This window comes from Canis aureus, chromosome 23 (genome assembly GCF_053574225.1).
Source record: "Canis aureus isolate CA01 chromosome 23, VMU_Caureus_v.1.0, whole genome shotgun sequence".
Taxonomy (NCBI): Eukaryota; Metazoa; Chordata; class Mammalia; order Carnivora; family Canidae; genus Canis; species Canis aureus.
Window position 1 is genome coordinate 10,821,922 of NC_135633.1, and position 19,310 is coordinate 10,841,231.

A 19,310-nucleotide genomic window follows, 5' to 3' on the forward strand; every position below is an offset into this window, starting at 1 on the left:
CAGCAAAGCAGCCCAAGTCTATTTTGTTAAGTCATGTCATGAAATATTTATTTCAACTATGGGTATTCTTCATCCTATTTAATTATATTAAATATTTATCATTTCTGCCTCCTATTGCAAAAACTGAATTTATTCAAACTTACATCTAATATTTAAGATGTCACTTAAAAATCTGTGAGGCAATAATATAGTTTCTCAGAGACTTATTCCAAGAGATACAAAGGCAGGAGTTTTGAAGACCCCTGCACAGGGTGTTGGCTCTCCCAGTGACCCCACTAGTCACTGATGGCCTTGTGCATCCTGTATAAGTCTTTTGCTGAGAATGCCCACCAAGGCTTAAGGAATATCAACATTTATGGCCTCATTTAACAAGATATTTAGAGATCGCCTCTCTAGTCAGTTTGGTGTCTTGGTGATGTCGTCAGGGACCCAGCCTCTTGCCATCTTTCTACATCATCCTCTGTGTGTCTGGCCTATCTTTCCCCATGGTCACAAGACGGCTGCCCAGCTCCAGGTATCACTTAGGGAGGAAGGCAAGGGCAAAGGAGACCAGCTCCCACATGCCTCTTCTTTATGCAGGATATCATCCTCTGCAGACTCTCCTTTGCATCTCATTGGTCAGAATTGAGTTTTATGGCCACCCTTAGACCAATCACTGACAAAGGGGTGTGGGATTGCATGGCTGCTTGAACCAATCACCATCTATTCCCTAGGGTTGGACACACTGCTGCTAGAACAAATGTGTGGTTCTTTTAGCAAACCAGGAGGGGAGCCCATAGTGCCTCTACACCTGTACGCTAGTCCTACTGGACTACTTAGGGCCCCCACATGGCTCTCCTCATGTCCTCCCTCCTTCTCTGTTGAACTCTCCATCCTTCAAAATCCAACCTGGAGCCACCTCCTCTGTGAAGTTTTCCTTGGTTGTCTGCTCACTCCTTGTGCTCTCAGCCTTCAGACCATCTCCAATATCACTTCCCTAGACTGCCTGGGTAGACAGCTCTGAGCATGGTTGCCCCCTCCCTATGCTCAGTTTCTTGAGGGCAGGGATGCTTGGCATGCTAGATAGAAGGAGCAGTGCAAGCCAGGGCATCCTTGGGGCAGGAGATTGCAGGGGGCCTTCTGGGAATGGAGGGGGTCCCAAAAGGCTTCAGCAGGAAGAGCAGGTTGGGCAGTGTTGAAAAAGTGGCTTGAGGCCGTCTCACCTGGACCTTTTGGTCCCCGGCTGATCAGTGTGGATTTTGGCTTCTGTAGGAGGGAGCCGTGGAGGGGCACAGTCAGGCCAGTTAAGGTGAGCTTCCTCACCAATCCTGGGAAAGCCTGACGTCAGAGAGAGCTGGGGCTCCCTACAGATCCTGTCACCAGAGCTGAGTGCACCCACCACCTGGGCCTCTGTGAGTTACACTGGGGAGGGGATGAGCTGATATTGGCCTCCATAACCATCTCAAGGGAGGAAACAAAACCGGCGACCTTGGGCTTGTTACTTAGCCTCTCCACGCCTGTGTTTCCTCAACTGTAAAATGAGGAGGCTAAGAGGACCAACTTCATGGGATCTCATGATGATTAAGTGAGTTCATATACATCACGCGCTTAGAACAGTGCCTGGCGCAGGGTAAATGCTCAATAAATATTGACTACAGGGCTGTCATTACACCACCTGGGGCCGGGTGTCAGTGCTGACTTATACTGTTCATGTTAAGTGCAGCTGTCCCTGAGAGAGTTGGGGTGCACAGGCCCCCGTACTGCCCAAGGGACCCCAGGGCAGGAACCCAGCTGTGTTCACTCCCAGGGAAGTGGTTCCAGGCTGGAGGCTCTGCAGCTGTGACTGCTAAGCATGGCTTCCCCATGTCAGGGTCTGTGAGCCTGAACCCAGGGAGAGAAAGCTATGAGTTCCAAAGTGTGGACACTGAGTCCTCATAGCATCACCATGTGGCTTCCTGGACCCCTAACTAATGGACATGTTTGGGGTATGTTTGGGCTGGGCAGAGCTGCCAAGATAAGGAGTGGAGCTGTGCGTATGATCCAGAGGCCCTACTGTGTGCTGAGCCCTAAGCACAGAGCCTGAGCTGCTCTTTTGGGGGATTTGGTACATCTACCTCCAATGTCTCTCTCTTTCTCTCTCTCTCTCCCTCTTCCCCATCTCAGGGTGACTGAATCCCGCCATCTCCACCTGTACATGCCAGCCGGGATGGCGTTCATGGCTGCTGTCACCTCCGTGGTCTACTATCACAACATCGAGACCTCCAACTTCCCCAAGCTGCTGATAGGTATAGGGGGCAGGAGGGGGCAGGAGAGCGATAGTTCCCTTCATCCATGCGTCCAGATAATGTTTACTGAGCACTTACTAGGTGCCCAGCACTGTTCTGGGGAGCTAGAGGTTCAGAAGTGGAGAAGAAAAACCCCCACCTTCTGGTGGGAGGAGACGGGCAAGCAAAGACAGTGAATGAAGACATAGGTAGGAACGATGCTATGAAGAAAATAAAGCCAGGCAAGGGTTTGAGAGTGATGGCCATGTTGCTGTCTATATAGGGTGGTCGGGAAAGATCTCTGATAAGAGTGAGCGTGCACATGCTTCAGGGAAGAATCCTCCATGCTTTGGAACAGCAAGTCCAAAGGCCTGTTGGTAGGAACAAATTTGACAAACCGGCCAGTATGGACAAAGCCAGGAAAGAGGAGGAATGGTAGGAGATGAAGTCAGGGGCCAGGAGAGGAACAGGGCAGATCCCTAGGCTTTGGGTGTGAGCCTCTGGGCAAATGATGGTATTAATAACTGAGCATGGATCAGGGTTTGGGGAGTTGGCGGAGGTGGGGGGAGTGGGCTCGGACATGTTGTGTTTGAGACAACCAACTCAAGTGTCAAATGGGCAGTTAGAGAAACGAGTCGGGCATTCGGGGGAGGTCAGGACTGGAGATATACATTCAGAGGTCATGGGCTTGTAGATGGCATCAAAAGCTTGAGCCTGGCTGAGGTCACCTGGAGAGAGAAGAGACTAGACCCCAGGACTAGAGCCTGTGGTTTGTGAACACTTAGAAAGATTCAAGAAGGGGTGCCTCCTTAGACCTTCTGACACTGTATGGCTGGGGTCCCAGGCGGAAACAACAGCAATGAATGTTGATGTTTATTGGGCATGTACGGCGTGCCAGGCTTGCTAAGCTCCTCACGTGCGTTGTCTCACTTGACCTCCACAATCTCCATATCAGTATCACAGCTATCCCCTTTCTACAGATGTGGACACTAGACTCAGAGAGGTTACAAATAATAACAGCAAACATTCATCTACCGCTTGCCGTGTGTCAACCATGCTCCCCAACATTTCACATATATCAGCTCATTTCATCCTTACAACAGCACTCTGAGGTAGATACCATTATCACTTCCCTTTTACACAACAGGAAATTGAAGCTCAGAGGTTAAGTGACTCACACTAGTCTGCCCGACTAGTCAAGAGGCAGAATCAGGGTTAGATCCCCGGAGTCTGGAACCCAAGCAGGCTCTTAACCGCCTCTGAGACTGTGTGTCTAAGGGTCATCAGACTGCTTGGGCCAAAGGTATCAATCTGGAGGTCTATCTAAGGTCAGGGCTGTACATCTGGCTGAGTGGCTGTGGTCAGACTGTATCATTAAGTCAGGCTATGATTTTTAGGAGTCATAACATCTAATTGACATTTGGAGTCTGGAACGCTCTGTGCTAAGCCAGAGACAACATGGTGTCGTGGGTGGGCAGAGGGTATTTCCCAAGCTAATCGGGACGTCTGTCTTCCTGGGTAAGGGGAGAGCTGGGCTCCATCAGGATCATCCGGGTGACCCCCCCCCCACCTGGGTGACCCTATCAGAGTGTGGCTGGGGGACTAGGGAGCACCAGCTGAGAGAGAGAGAGATGGTAAGTACAGACCTCAGAGAGCCTCCCTCTCCTGAAGCTTCTGAAGCAGCTCCTCTTGTACAGAGAACCCCTTTTTTACCCTCGGGCCTGGCTGCCCAGTGCCCCCTAGAAACATCCTATCTGGGCATATGGCAAGTTCATTTTCTCATTCTCTGGAAAGCACACAATGTTCTTTCTTTAAAGCACAAATTACCCCCCCCCCCCCCCGCCGTAGATAGACCATTCTTTCTCCAGAGAACAAGGACTAACTCCCTCCATTCCCACTTGCTAGAGTTTTGCTCTGCAGCGCCAGAAATTCTAGAACAGGTAAAAGCAGGGAGGTTATACCTCTCTGAGCTCAGGGATTGAGGGCCGTGGGTATTGGGGAAACAGCTGGCCCTCTGAGAAGACTCCCATCTGATCACAGGTCTGGAGTCCTGCAGAAAGGTGAACCCCACTGCGGCTTACTTTGGCCCACAGAATAACCTTGGTCTTGAGGCTCCAGATGAGATCAAGGAAGTGTTCTGTGAAAACATCACGTTCGAGCTGGGAACTGAAGGAGAGGTGGGACCTAACTGAGAGAAGGGAGAGGAGAATGTTGGAGGCAGAAGGAACAGCATGCGCAAAGGCCCTGAGGCAGGAGAAGCATGCTAGGAAATCCAGAAGAAAACCCGTGGCTAGAATGCAGAGAGCAGAAGAGAAATGAACTTTGAAGCCCGGAGTGGCAGCTGGGGACCGTACTAGGTGGGGCCCCCAAGGCCACACCACAAGCATTGATCTTTCTCATGGGCACTGAGGGTTAGAGTGTGTGTATATGTGTGCGTGTAACGTATACATAACATAAAATTTGCCACTTGAACCACTTCTAAATGCACGATTCCATGGCATTGAATACATCCACATTTTTTTGCAACCATCACCACCATCCATCCAAACTACCCATCTCCAAAACTTCGTCTTCCCAGACTGAAACTCTGTGTCCATCAGACAATAACTCCCTGTTCTCCTCTCTCACCTTCACCCCTAAAAACTACCAATCTACCTTCTCTCTCTATGAACTTGACTACTCTCGGGACCTTGTCTAAGCGGAATCATAGGCGAATTTGTCCTTTTGTGACTGGCTCATTTAACTTAATCGAACACCCTCCAGGTTCACCCGTGTTGTAGCATGTGTCAGACTATCCTTTCTTTTTTAAGGCTTAATAACACTCCACTGTATGGAAATGCCACATTTTGCTTATCCAGTCATCCCTCAGGGGCCCTTTGAGGTCTTGCACTTTTTGGCTCTTGTAAATAATGCTGTTAGGAGCATGGGTGCCTGAGATCATCTTTGATCAGATTATTGCTTCACAGAGGCTAGACTAGAGATGGGCAAGTGAGCGAAGCATGAGAAGGCTCTAAAGGGAGAGCAGGGGAGATGTGAGGGCAGCCCCCGGGGGTTATGATGGTGACCCAGCTCGCCCAGATACTTAGGAGGTAAAGGAGATAGAACGTGGTAATAGGTAGGGTGTGGAGAAGGGGAGGGAAGACACAGGGGTAAGGAGCATTCAGAGCCTGAAACTCGCCAGCAGCCCTCATGTCATACCCCGTCCTTTCTGCTTTCCTCTCGGTCAAGCTCTAAGCTTTGGCTGAGGGCTGCTGTGTCTAGCACAGGGGAAGGGACCCTCGGGCTTAGTCCTGGGCCCACCACTAAGTCCCTGTGTGACCTTGGACATGGCACTCAGGCTCTGGGAGCCTCAGTTTCTGCATCTGGACAGAATACAGAATAGTGAGTCCCTGCCTAATCACAGGGTTGTTATGAAGAGCATCAAACCACATCTGTTAAGGCCCCTCTGAGGCATATTTTCAAGACTGGGCCCCTGTAGGGGACCATCACGAGGGGCCAAAGAGGTTCTGATGCTTGGTTTCGGTCTGGGGGAGTGTAGGTGTGGAAGCAGGGTGATGGACTCCAGCTGTGGGATCCTTGGGACGTGGGAGCCAGACCAAGCTGAGGGGATTATCACCCCAGTTCTGGCCAGAGAGGGGCAATGCACAGAAAGCAGACGCTTCTGCCCTCTATCCTAACGCCCTCACCCAGGGACCCGAGATAGATGACATTCATCCCTCCCGGGGCAAGTTCACCATCTTGGCCTCGTTCCCAGCCCACACTTAGGCTGGGCCAGACCCCCGCTTTGGTCTCCAAGAGATGCCCCGGCATTCATGCAACCAGGCCCACGTAGGGATGGAGGGCAGGGGAGGGTGTCTCCTTCTCTGTGCTCTGACAAGAGAAGAGCCCTAGGGGCTGTAGGCTGCCCTTGTGGGCATCTGGCCCTAGGGAGGGAAGGGGAAGGAGCTGCCCACCTAAAGCTTCTCCTAGAGGAGGACTAGTCATTGCTGCTTGATGTTGTTGCTCGCTGATAGTGGTTTATTGGCCGGTGGTAGTGGTGAGAATTTAGAGATTAGAATCTACTGTTAGCTTCTGATGCTTACGGGCCCAGGTCTGAAATCTGGAGATGATAACATGGATTAACAGCTGACGTCCCAAGAGCACCCACTGCGTGCCAGGCCCACCGTGCTAAATTCTTTCCATGCAGTGCTCACAACAACCTTTGAGGAAGTGCTACCATTATCCCCATTTTGTGGGTGAAGAGACTGAGGACTTTACCCCCAGTCACATGGCTGTTGAAGTACAGGATCTGAGCCCAGGGATATCCGGCTGCCGGGCCCTGCCCTAACCACCGTGCACACTGCCTCACAGAACTGTCACTTACTTGTTCAGATCCCCAGCCCCCCAGGCTCCGTGAGGGCCGTGCTGCTGCACGCTCTGCACTGGCTGCACTCAAGCTCGTGGCGAGCGTAGGCAGGCCACATCCTCCGTGGGACTCCACTTTCCTCATCTGTAAAATGAAAGAGCAGATTGAAGAACATTTAAGACCTCCCCAGCTCGGGCACGCCTGGGTGGCTCAGCGGGTGAAGCACCTGCCTTCAGTTCAGGTCATGATCCCAGGGTCTTGGGATCGAGTCCCACATCGGGCTCCCTGCTCAGCGGGGAGTCTGCTTCTGCTTCTCCCTCTGCCCCTCCCCTCTGCTCATCCTTGCTCTCACTCTCACCCTCTCTCTCTCACACATAAATAAATAAAATATTTTTTTTAATCTTTTTTTTTTTAAATAGATCTTTCCAGCTTGGAAATCCCACGAGGAAACCATTGTAGGATAGAGCCTCCCAGCATGGGCTCCAGTTCTGCCACCTGACTTGATCAGTTAGTTACCTGGGCCTGGCTTCCTTCGTCCTGGGGTGGTGGCAGTTCCTCCCTCACAAGGGTGATTGTAGGGAATAAGGGGAGATAATACTCAGAGCGCTCACTCGGCACAGTGCCTACAACTTCGTTAAACTTAAAAAATAATATATTAATTACCATAAAGGAAAACTTGGCTGACCAGCTTGACTTACAAGATCATTAATGTTTTGAACGTACCTACCATGAACGTGTGAATGTATGCACACCCCCTCAACATGACACACTTACAGATTCACACACACAGCCCTTTGCTCAGAAACGGGCATCCATACCCATGACGTTGGTGTATTCACTCACACACCTCCTCCTGCCTGCTTCTTTTCTCTCCTTCTCTCTCACACTCTCACACACACGTGAGTGCATATGTGCACCACACACACACACACACACATACACATACACACACATCCTTTCGCCTGCAGCCCTGCTAGTCTACTGGACCCTGGCTTTCATCACCAAGACCATCAAGTTCGTCAAGTTCTATGACCACTCCATCAGCTTCTCACAGCTGCGCTTCTGCCTCACGGGGCTGCTGGTGATTCTCTACGGGATGCTGCTCCTGGTGGAGGTCAATGTCATCATGGTGAGGGTAAGCAGGCCACTCCCGGGCCACCCCAGCACTCCCCTCAGGAGACACCTGGGCCGGGGTGGGTCTCCTCCTGATCAATGTCCTGCCCCTGGGTGTGGGCCCCCACCTAGCTGCTTACACAAGCCCTGGAAGGAGGCAGCCTCTTTTAGCGGCCCCCAAAGGGGAGAGGTTTGAGAGGAACGTTCCATCTGGCCCAGCTGCCCTCTACCTCACGCTCCCAGAGGGAATGGAAGTGATAGGATGCATTAGCCAAGGTTGAAGGATTCTGGGTATAAAACCATAGAGAGGGAAAAGAGCTTGGAGTACTGGCTTCTCTGAGCTCTGTTGCTGCTGTTATTTGGGGGGAGAAGAGTTATTTTAATGTGTTCATATGGTTACACATATACCAGAATGACTAAACGTGGATGCATACATGGCTTTTGTCTTGTTTCATTATCATTTTTGCTTACTCCTTTCCCCTCTCTCCTCTCTCCCTACCCTATATTCCTCGGGCCTTTCCCTTCCCTGGGTAACCCAGATTAACAGCCTCATATGTGTCCTTCCACTCTTGGTTTTTATTACTATACCATCTACTTGTATCTATTTAGGGTGCTTTTTTCTCAACACCTATGAGAGTAAAGATTTTTCCTCTCAATATTCATTTTATAAAAATAGGATCATATTATACACAGTTTTGTAGGTCTTGCTTTTCTCACCCAACAGATATCTCTTAGGACTCCCTCTAAGTCTGGTATGGCTAATTTAGTTTTCTTAATGGCTGCATAGTATTCCATCATGTGGATGAGCAATAATTTATTCAAACATTACCCAGTTGATGGGCATTCACTTCACTGCCAAGTTTCTGCCTTCACAAATAATGGTGTATTAAACAGACTTAATATCTTTATGTATTGCTGCTTTTATTTCTGTGGGAGAGAGTCCAAGGAGTGGAGTTGCTAGTTCAAAGGGTCTGTGTATTTTAAATTTCAATCAGTGTTGCAGATCGCCTTCCAGAAAGAAGCAATATAATCTACCAGCAATGAATATAGAAAACCCTCTCCCTGCCTCCAACGAGCAATGGGGCCAGCACCACTTGGGCGATGAGTGTGAAGTGCTCCTTGAATTTGCATTTCTCTGACATCTCTTTTAGTTGGTGATGTGCAGGGTACAGAGGCCCTACAACATTGTCTGCCTCAACTGACCCTCACAGCCCCCCGCTGGAATGCAAGTAACACCCACCTTTTAGACAAGGAAACATTTTAGAGGAGACCTTGTCTAAAGACACCTTGCTAGTAAGTGGAAGAGACAGGGTTTGAGCTAAGGTTTGCAAGGCTCCATGTTCCAATAACACTACATGAAACATGGTAATGTCCTCAGATCTGTGGTATATGGGATGGTATATGGGAGATTTCTGCTCTTCCCCAATCCAACCTAAACCCAACCCAACCCAGCCAAAGGGATTCAGAGTAAACCTCAATGAAGCATTACATTTTAGGAAGGCCCAGCACTGGTTGCCAAGAGGTGTTGGAGTGATCCTTTTCCTGGGAATAGGCAAGATATGACCCCATATGTTAGAGGTCAAGGATGGGATGTCACAACCCCTGATCTTTTCTGGGGCAAAATGGAGAGGGGTGAGAAGTTGCATTTACCTATCCCCAGTGATCCATGTGTCCCACAGAGATATATCTTCTTCAAGTCACCAAGGGAAGTGAAGCCCCCTGAGGACCTACAGGACTTGGGGGTGCGCTTCCTGCAGCCCTTTGTGAACCTGCTGTCGAAAGGCACCTACTGGTGGATGAATGCTTTCATCAAGACTGCTCACAAGAAGCCCATTGATCTCCGAGCCATTGGGAAGCTACCCATTGCCATGAGGGCTCTCACCAACTACCAGCGGCTCTGTGAGGCCTTCGACACCCAAGCGGTCAGTGGGGGCCCTGCCACACCATCCACTCCCCTCCCTTCAGTTTAGAGTCTCAGACGGGGACCTCCTCAAACCCCTGGTAGGGCCCACTGAGGGGAAGAGGCTTGCCCTAGGTCACACAGTGAACTGGAGGCAAGTCCAGAAGTAAAGATTCACAGGACAGTCACAGCTAGAATAGCCCTTACGGTTTAGGTCATCTAACACACTCATCGTCTGGATGGGGAAACTGAGACCCTGAGAAAGGAAGTGACTCCCCTGAATTCCCTCATGTCCTAGGTTCTTCCTTCTAGAGTTCAGGGACTGTAAAGGTGGGAATATTTTCACCCATTTTAAAGGAGGGATTTAGTGGCCTGATACTTCCAAGAACCCTATAAGCTGAGCCAGGCAGGAGTCTCCCAATATCACGGCCCAGAGAACAGCCGTGACCTGGCCAGAGCGGGGCCACTGGTAGGTGGCAGAAGCAGTCTCCCAACTCCCAGGCCTGTGTTCCTTCACTGCCTCTGCCCTAGAACAGCAGGGAGACGCTGAAGCAGATGCAATGGTGGGTGGTGATGAATGACCTTGACACGTGCCACTTCCTCATTATGGTGCTGTGCTCATCACATAGTCCCTGACCCGCTGTGTGACCTTGGTTGATCACCTGGCCTCAGTTTCTCCATCTGGACCATGTTAATAGGGCCTACCTAACTGTGCACTTGGTGATTCAGTGATTTCTTCCTGGAGTTTACCTGTTTGCAGCAAATGTGGCCATTGAGTTTCCCCAGAAAGCAGGAGCCAGGGCCTTCCTGGGAGGGCGGACCCTGCCATCAACAGGCCCTCGGCCCTTCTGACCTGGCCATGGGTTCTCTCTGGGCAGCAGAAGGACTCGCAGAGCACACAGGGGGCCCGGGCCATCTGGCAGGCACTTTGCCATGCCTTCGGGAGACGCCTGGTCCTCAGCAGCACTTTCCGCATCTTGGCCGACCTGCTGGGCTTCGCTGGGCCACTGTGCATCTTCGGGATTGTGGACCACCTTGGGAAGGAGAACCGCGTCTTCCAGCCCAAGGTAGGCACCCCACGGGCAGAACAGAGCACACTTTGGAAGGTTTTCCCTTGTAGATGAGAATGTGCAGAGGCCAATGTGTGTGCGCTTTGGCTGCACTGGGCCAGCTCCCCCGCCACACACAAAGCCCTTGGCAATATCTCCCTCTAGAAGATGCTCTGCATCCAGTTAACAGGAGGCAAGCTGGTGCCCCAGGAAGATTTATGGTGCCCTGCTGTCTTCATCGTGCCATCACTGCCACAACACCCCTCCCCATTCAGAAATTATAGGAAGTGCATATGTTTACCCAGCATCTAGGGCTTCTATGATTTGTTGGATATGTTGGCTTTAGTTTACATCATCCTGATAGACTCTAAATAACTTTTTATGTTCTCTCTTCTTTACTTCTCTATTTTGGCATCCGAGGTTCTACAGGTGCATCTTAGAGGCTGCTGTTGGGGGTGAGGCGTGGAGGGGAACCTCCATGGGTTTCTCCCCCCAAGTCCAGATTTCACTCAAAGCTCCCCCAGATTTATGAATATGTTAGACTTTTCCATTAAAAATTCTTTTACCAAAAGATTCCATGTATTAAAAATACTTGAAACCCATTGGACCACATGATATCAAATGGCCTTTGCAGCTTTAAAGCTGCTACAGACTGAAATTGGTTGGACAAAAGAGGCAGGAAATCTTTCTGGGGGTTTATTTTCCCTGCTTGGGGCAATAGCATCCACTCTGGGGATGGGGGTGGGGTACTTATTCCTTTATCTGCTTCTTCGCTGCCACTTAGGTTTAGATGGTCAAAAATGGAAAATTTTTCACCTCTAACAAGATTCAGAGTTTTATTTTCCCAGCAGGAATATCGTTATAAACTTTTAACCACAAACAGTCCAAAAATGCTGCTGAGAATTGCTAATTAGGGATCTTCGTTAAGATTTTATGACACTCCCTTGTGTAATGCCATTCCTCTCATTGGCTTTAAGATCGCAGAGAGCATTTAATCCTTGGGGGGTTTATATTAATTTTTTCCAGAGATATAATTAATCAGCTGAGCACTTCTGGTCAGCATTACGAGACACTCCAAGTCTGTTTGTCTGCTTTATTCAGCAAACATTTATTGAACCCTACTGTGTGCCAGGCCTGGGTTGAGCTGTGGGAATACCGAGTTATGATGGGGACTGTTAACTATAATAACAACCACACGCTGACCACTTAGCCCATGTCTGGCTGCTAGTGGGAGTTATCCATGCCTCACACAACCTTTTAGAGTAAGTACTTTTTAAGTTTTATTTTATTTTATTTTTTTGGTAATAGCCTTATTGGGATATGATTCACATACCATACAATTTACGAGGTAGGTATTTTATCCCCATTTTACAGGTGAGGGGCTTGAGGCACAGAGAAGCTGAGTAGCTTTCCCCTAGGTTTTCTCAGCTACTTTGTGACAGAGTCAGAATCTGAATCCAAGTCTCTCTCACTCCAGAGCATGGGGCACTTACAACATGATGCTAAATTCACTTACTGTTATCAAGCCATCACCTCTGGCTCCAAGGATTGTGAAATCTAATGGAGAAGAGAAATCTAAATAAAAGATGTTTCTGCTGTGTGTTAAATGCCCCTACAAGGTAGTATATACGGGCAACTATGGGAAGAGAGAGACTAGCTCAACCAGTGGTCATGGACAGCTTCCTAAAGGAACAAGGATTTGCATGGGGCCTTGACGTGCGAGCATGAGTTGGCCAAGCTAAGATGGGGATTTCTAGTTCAACAAGAAGGTGAGGACTCTTCTGTGGCTTATTTAGACCTTGACTGCTTTTAAGGCTTTCTCTGGCTTTTTAAGCCTCTGAACTGTATTTGGCCCAAAAAGAGAAAGGAAAGGGCAGCTTCTCTTGTCTACAAGAGTGTTATCTTCAGTTCTAGTCTGACCATAGATGACTCCAGAATATTCTACATCGATAATCCTACAGCAACAAGAGCCCGCTGTTACCATCAGGTGGGAAGCGATGCTGGCCAGAGCCCTTCTCAGCTTGTTCACACCATTGTCTTCTTCCTGTGTTTCCCAGAACTCTGGTGGGGTTCTCCTACAGAGAGCACCGAGGAGGATGTGCCCAAGAGGTACCAAGAGCAACACTTAGAATTCTAGTTCACCTGAACGTTCTCTTTTCTCTATTTATACACCAACCCTGGGATCTACAGTGCTCTCGTTGGAATGCTCTTGTCCTGGTTCCTTGTCAGGACATAAATCCCTGAGACAGATGGCTCTGCCTCAGTGGCAGCAGGCCTTATCAGATTTCATATTTGTTTCCTGTGGCCCAAATGCAATCAGCAAATTAGAGACATTGAAATGAGAGGTGAAAGTAAATATAAGGCTCCAGTGTCAGCAACAAAGAATGCTCAATCATGTGGTTGCCTGGGATATGGCTTAATTCTCATTTGGGTTTCTGGCTCCAGAAAATGGGGGAAAGGGGTCATTTACTGAGATCATTTAGTCCATCCCTCGCCTCCCAGCAGCTCTCACCTAGAGAGAGGGCCTGTTCTGGTCTCTATGAACCCATGAGGAAGCCCGCCCTCCCCCCCCCACCACCGCCCTCAGCTACATGTTGCAGCAGGAACAACCCTCTCCATGAGAAAGCCTTTCTTTCCGCTCAGCGTCCATCTCTGCTGTCCCAGCCTGCACAGCATTGACTTCATGGTCAGTGGCCGCCCTGTCCTCTCTTCCCTTTCCAGGACACAGTTGGCAAGAATCACCCTGCCCTTGGCGTCCGTGAGGACAAACGTTATTTTTTCTCTAATTCCCTGACTCCTGTCCCCTCTGCCACTCCCTAGGGAAAGCTGGGACCCAGGCTGGGTGCAGCCCATGACTTCTCTCTCTCTCTCCAGCCCCCTCTCCCACCTCACCCCTACCCACAATCTGTCACCTGCTGTGGATGCCACTGATCTGGCTGCAGGGTAAGGGAACTGGATCCATTAAGAACTGCCAGCATCTGAGACCTGCCAGCACTGCTCTAGGCTGTCAGCTGAGCAGAGAAAAAGCAGTCTGACTTTGGTCTGAGGGCCAAAGCTTCCAACAGCCTCTACCCTCAGAGGGGAAACAGGTGTAGGTTTTTAAGTGTGTATGTGTTTGTTTCTGAATGAATTCTCATGGGAACTGTTTATAAATCAGTATGTATGTCCTTTGATTTGTCCTGTGTCTCTTGGTTTATCTTTTTTTTCCATGAGCATCATCTGTGTCTCAATTAGGGTACACGTATCTGTAGCTATCACTGTGGGTGACTGTGTACATTCATATGTGGTTCTGTGGCTCTGTGATGTCAGTGTGTGAGTGGGTCTCTTCATGACAGTGTCCATGCGGCCGCTGTGGCCTGGCATGCCTCCCCTCATCTCACTAGCTTCTCTCAGGCTCCCAAGACTCAGCTCAGATGCCACCTCTTGCAGGAAGACTCCTTCTGGTTGGATTAGATGCCCCTCCTCTGTGCTCCCATAAAATCCCGGGGCTTGCATCATCAAACACCCCTTGTCTCTTTCCTGACTCGACCCCAAGTCCCCTGAGACAGGAAGTACATTGCCTGACCTCCTGGTGCCCCACATCCAGATCCATGCCTGAAATTCAGGGGTCACAGAAGAAATGATTCTTCGGGGAATCATAAAGAAGTCACCATCTACTAAGTGCTTGTGCTTACAAGATATTTTTACCTGCATTGTTACACTGAACTCTTACACCAACTCTCTGGCCTCATTTTTCAGTGAGGAAACTGAGGCTCAGGGAGATCGAGGCACTTACAGTAAGGACACAGTGGCCAATATATAATGAGTCAGGACTCAAACTCAGCTATGGCTAACCTCTAAGTCCAGGCTTTAATGGATGGATGGGGACATTGATCCATGAGTGGTCAAAGATGGTTGTCATTGTTTTTACCCAAGGACTTCTAGGGCTGGGACCTATGGACAGTTGACTTTCTGGCTCCTACCCAAATAAGAAGCAAAAGCCCATGATCCCTGTCCATTAAGCTCAAGAGAATAAGGGAAGGTGGCCTTTCCAGTCATGCCTCTGGCAAGTAGGAGCAATAGAGGTCAGAACTGTAGAGTCAAGAGTGCTAGGTTCTGATGTCCTACCTATACAATGAAACAGTTCAACTGCAAAATGGGGAAATGTATAACTTCTTTAGAAAGCAGATGGGGGAGGAAGGTCATATGCATTGATTAATTTAAAATATGTATTGAGCACTACTGGGGAAGCCCCTGGAAACAAACACAGTTTATCCCCTGAGAGCTTGTGGAAATGTGAGGCTAGGGCATCTGATCTTCCGAAGCATTAAACTTGCACCAGATGTCACGTTGTAGGTCCTTGGCCTTTCTCTCCAGCCTTCAAGGCTTTGGGCAATGTCTTTGCCCTCACACCCATTTAAAGCTTCCCAGGGCCCGCCTTCCTTGGGCAGTATGCCGGGTCTCTTTGACTAGTCTAATACCCACTTCTTAATAAAAACTTGGCTATTCTGGGCTCCATCTCTTTTAAGGTGTCTCTTTGAAGAGAGATCAAATAATGTCCTAATGACATATCTGCAGGGAGATTTTCATTTTAAGATGTCACAAAATTCTTGATCCAAAGAAATACAGTTTCTGACCCAACAGTGAGTGTGCTTCTGAGGGAAGAGGTCAAGGTTTTGCCTTTAAAGCTGCAAGAAAGGAATTGGTTGCTTCATTACAAAAGTATAAATAATGAGTGTATTTAACAAATACCACCCATATTCTAACCAATATATGTGATCAGTTGATTTTTCTAGTGCTCATTCTCTAGCCGTGTGTTTTCTGATCCTTGTGGCTTGTGGCATAGCACATTCCATGCTGCTCAAGAGCTTTTTTTGGGGGGAAAAAAAGAGCTTTTGTGGTGATCAGAGTTCTTGGTGTGTAGTGTTCCCATGAGCATCATAATTTACCCAACTGGGGAAGCCCAGGTGGCTCAGCAGTTTGCACTGCCTTCAGCAGGGTGTGATCCTGGGGACCCGGGATCAAGTCCAGCATCGGGTTCCCTGCATGGAGCCTGCTTCTCCCTCTGCCTGTGTCTCTGCCTCTCTGTCTCTCATGAATAAATAAAATCTTTAAAAAAAATAATTTACCTAACTATTGCCTATGGTTGCGCATTTCCATGGCTTTATGCCTCTCCCCCTGCTGTAACCCAGAGATAGAACACCTTTAGTTCCTGATGTTGAATTATTTCCTTTGGGGTAAGTTCCGGTGATTTGTTTGGTTGCTTTAATGTAATGGACCCCATGCTCCAGAGCTGGGTCTCTGTGGAAGATATAGAACAGAAGAATTCCAAAGTGTGTTCAATAGGACCAGGTTTCCCCAAGCCTGCATGCCTTCGTCTTTGACCCAGAACCAACCGCGTGGCCATGTTTCTGACCCCACGAGCTTGTAGCTGACGATAGAAGACTGGAGGTCGAAGCCAGGTAGACTTAGCTAGTGGATCTAGGATAGTGTTTTGGGCATCACGCAGGTTCACGTTCACATGTTTTGCCTTATCAGCATGTGACCTCGAGCCAGTCAGGTAACCGTGCTGAACTCCATTTTCTCATGCATAAAATTAGGCCCAACCAAAAAAATAAAATAAAATAAAATACAAAATTAAAAATTAAAAATTAAAAATTAAATTAGGCCCATAATGGTACTCTTCTCATTGGTGTATCATGAAGATGGAGCTCTGCACCTGATAAATATTGTGCTCTGCCCCTTGCTTCCCTGCCAGGTCAGATCTCAACCCCCACAGCCTAATTTTAAGGTCCATTTCCTGCTTCCAGGACCCTCCCAGGCTTCTCCCTCTGCCTTCCCCTCTGGTACTTTGACCAATGAGGCCGAGTCAGGGGCTTCAGGCCTTGGTAGGGCCTTTCTCTATCAGACCTTAATAGTCTCTCTGTGCCTGCTTCCTGCTGTCCCCAAAGAGAAAAGACTCCTGTCCCACGGAGCCAAGGAGAGATGGTTGTTAAGTTCCATGAAACAGTGAGGGCTGGTTTAGAAGGCCCAGTTGGACCAAGAGGCAAGATCTTTTCTACTGTCAGGAGGCCCTGTATCCAGGATCTAGGAATTTCTGACTCTAGGGAAAAAGACTCCTCTTAGAGTTCTGATCCCTTGGGCCTGATCCTGGCCATAGACATGCCCTCAGGCTCCTTCTCATCACTTTGTTCCCACCACCCTTCACCCTACAGCAGCTCCCACATCCTGCAAATAGCTTTCAGAGTTCAGGGCAGGGTCTAAGGAAGGGGAGAGTGCTGTCTTCATGGAAATACTGATGTGGTTCTGCTGGGGAGCAAAGGACTTAATCAGGATCAAAGTTTTCCTAGGAGCTGTTGATGCTGAATTTGGAAACAGACGTGCTGTTGTTTTCTGGTATCTTTAGCAACAGAGTCAAAATGGTTGGGTTTTTTTTCCCCAGTGCTTATCATCGGAGATCTTGCTGGAGGTGTTGCAAGAGGACCTTCAATTTAACAGGAGGACCCTGGAGCCCACAAGGCTGGGGGGCTTCCGAAATCTTCTCAGTCTATCATAGGTGATGAGTTTCCATCTCACCTGGGAGCACTACAGTTTTCCTACTGGTCTTTCCTCCCCAGAAATTTCTACAAGGCAGGCTGTTGGTGAATGTAGGACAAGACCTTAGCTCATTCTGGGTTTTTCTGTAGCAGAGAACACCCATTGTGGAATCTGTTCAAGCAATTCTGGTTTGGGCTGCTCTGTGATTCACTATATTTGTTTTCGTTCCTTTCAGAGTGAGCTCCCCTGGGTCTGGTGGGGCCTATTTGAGCTGGAAGTAATATTTATGGGCATGAGGTTAGAACTGGACCACACTCGGGATCCCTGGCAGCGGTTTGGCGCCTGCCTTTGGCCCAGGGAGCGATCCTGGAGACCCGGGATCGAATCCCACGTCGGGCTCCCAGTGCATGGAGCCTGCTTCTCCCTCTGCCTGTGTCTCTGCCTCTCTCTCTCTCTCTGTGTGTGTGTGACTATCATAAATAAATAAATAAAAAATATTTTTAAAAAATATATTAAAAAAAAAAAGAACTGGACCACACTCTGTTCCCTTAAGTAGGATGATGAAGAGGGTATAGGCACCCTCCCTGTGGCTAGAAGAATGTTTAGTTGGATTTATCAGCCTTATATTGCCCTTAGACACAGCTGACAGGCTTGGCAAGCATGGAGGGTCCTATAATAATGGCCATCGTGGCACAGTAACAGGTACTGGTGGCGGCTATTTTTCTGGCAATGACAGCCACTTCTGAATTCTCTTTCCGACAGACGCAGTTTCTCGGGGTTTACTTTGTCTCGTCCCAAGAGTTCCTTGCTAATGCCTACGTCCTAGCTGTGCTTCTCTTCCTTGCCCTCCTACTACAAAGGACGTTTCTGCAAGCATCTTACTACGTTGCCATTGAAACTGGAATTAACTTGAGAGGAGCAATACAGGTACTTGGCTAATTATGTTTTCACTTTGCAATAAAAACCACATTATTCATCCTTGTGGATGACTGTAGGAAAAGTCATTATTCGTTCGCAAGAATAAATCTGCTGTGCCTTTATTTTTTTGTTGCCCTTTAGCAGTGCTTTGAAACAATAACTATTGACAAAGCAGCCTAGGAGAGTGGAAAGTGCCTTGGGCTGGACTCGGAGAGTGTAGGAGTTCTAGCCGTTGTTCTGCTTTGCACTAGGTCTGCGATGTCACCTGCTTGGCCTTGAATGGGACAGACATCACTAACGGGTCACCTCACTCTTTCCTGTTGAATGCATGCACATGCAGACTCAGAATCCTTTTCCAGATTCTGTTCCAAGAGCCTGCCACCAGTCTTCTTTGGGAGAAAAAAAAAATGAGTTTGACATACCAGGACTAGATTGCCTCTAGTATCTATCTGAGCTCCTAAATCTTGGGTCATAACAAGGGATACTTACTAGGCCCAGTAAGTCCCTTGGGTCTAGGTCCTTGCTTCTGTTCCTGATAGCTTCCTTCTCAGAGTGGGTTGAAAGGATGATCAAAATCAGGAAGGACTCGGGACACTTTTTTAAGCAAGGTGGTGATAAGAGTTGTCTAAGCCCTAGTGTTTTCTTTAGAATTTTGGTTCTGCTGCTGGGATGAGGAGACCCAGTGTGACAGTGGTTTAAATAGGATAAAAGTTTGTTTTTCACACCGAGTCAGGGCTGGTAGGGCAGCAGCACACTCATCAGAGACCTTGGTTCCTTCTGGAATGCTGCTCTCATGTGACTTTTGTCTTACAGTTTAAAATGACTATTAAAAATAAATAAATAAATAAATAAATAAATAAATAAATAAATAAATAAATAAAATGACTATTGACATTGTCATTGTTGGGCCTACACTTAAAACAGCAAAAGAAGAAAGGTGGGGCAGTAGGAGGGAATGCTGCTTATTTTAAAATCACAGTGCAGAAGTTGCTCATATCCTCTCCCATCCCATTGATGAGAAATTGGCCACAGGCTATACCTAGAGAGGCTAGAAAGTGTGGTCTTTATTCTTGACAACCATATATGTCCCCCTGGAAATTCTTGTGAAAAGGAAAATGGATACTGGGGGGCAACTAGTAGAATATGCTATACCCAGAAATTCCCGTGAAGTCAGTGGAACACTAGGAAGTTGTGACTAAATCCCAAAGCCACCTCATACTTCTGGA

The 19,310-nt window shown here is 48.4% G+C and overlaps 1 protein-coding gene across 9 annotated transcripts in view; it reads left to right on the top strand.

Moving 5' to 3' along the window:
* ABCC8 (ATP binding cassette subfamily C member 8) overlaps nucleotides 1–19,310 on the top strand; it is a 75,638-nt gene that overhangs the window by 4,229 nt on the left and 52,099 nt on the right. For 6 of the 9 annotated variants that reach the window (XM_077866312.1, XM_077866303.1, XM_077866307.1 and 3 more), the window contains 5 exons: nucleotides 2,143–2,264; nucleotides 7,557–7,723; nucleotides 9,381–9,623; nucleotides 10,480–10,668; nucleotides 17,929–18,093. In XM_077866312.1, coding sequence (XP_077722438.1) covers nucleotides 2,143–2,264; nucleotides 7,557–7,723; nucleotides 9,381–9,623; nucleotides 10,480–10,668; nucleotides 17,929–18,093 — 886 coding nt within the window. The remainder of the gene's footprint in view (nucleotides 1–2,142; nucleotides 2,265–7,556; nucleotides 7,724–9,380; nucleotides 9,624–10,479; nucleotides 10,669–17,928; nucleotides 18,094–19,310) is intronic. The other 3 variants (XM_077866306.1, XM_077866309.1, XM_077866310.1) reach the window with 1 other exon arrangement.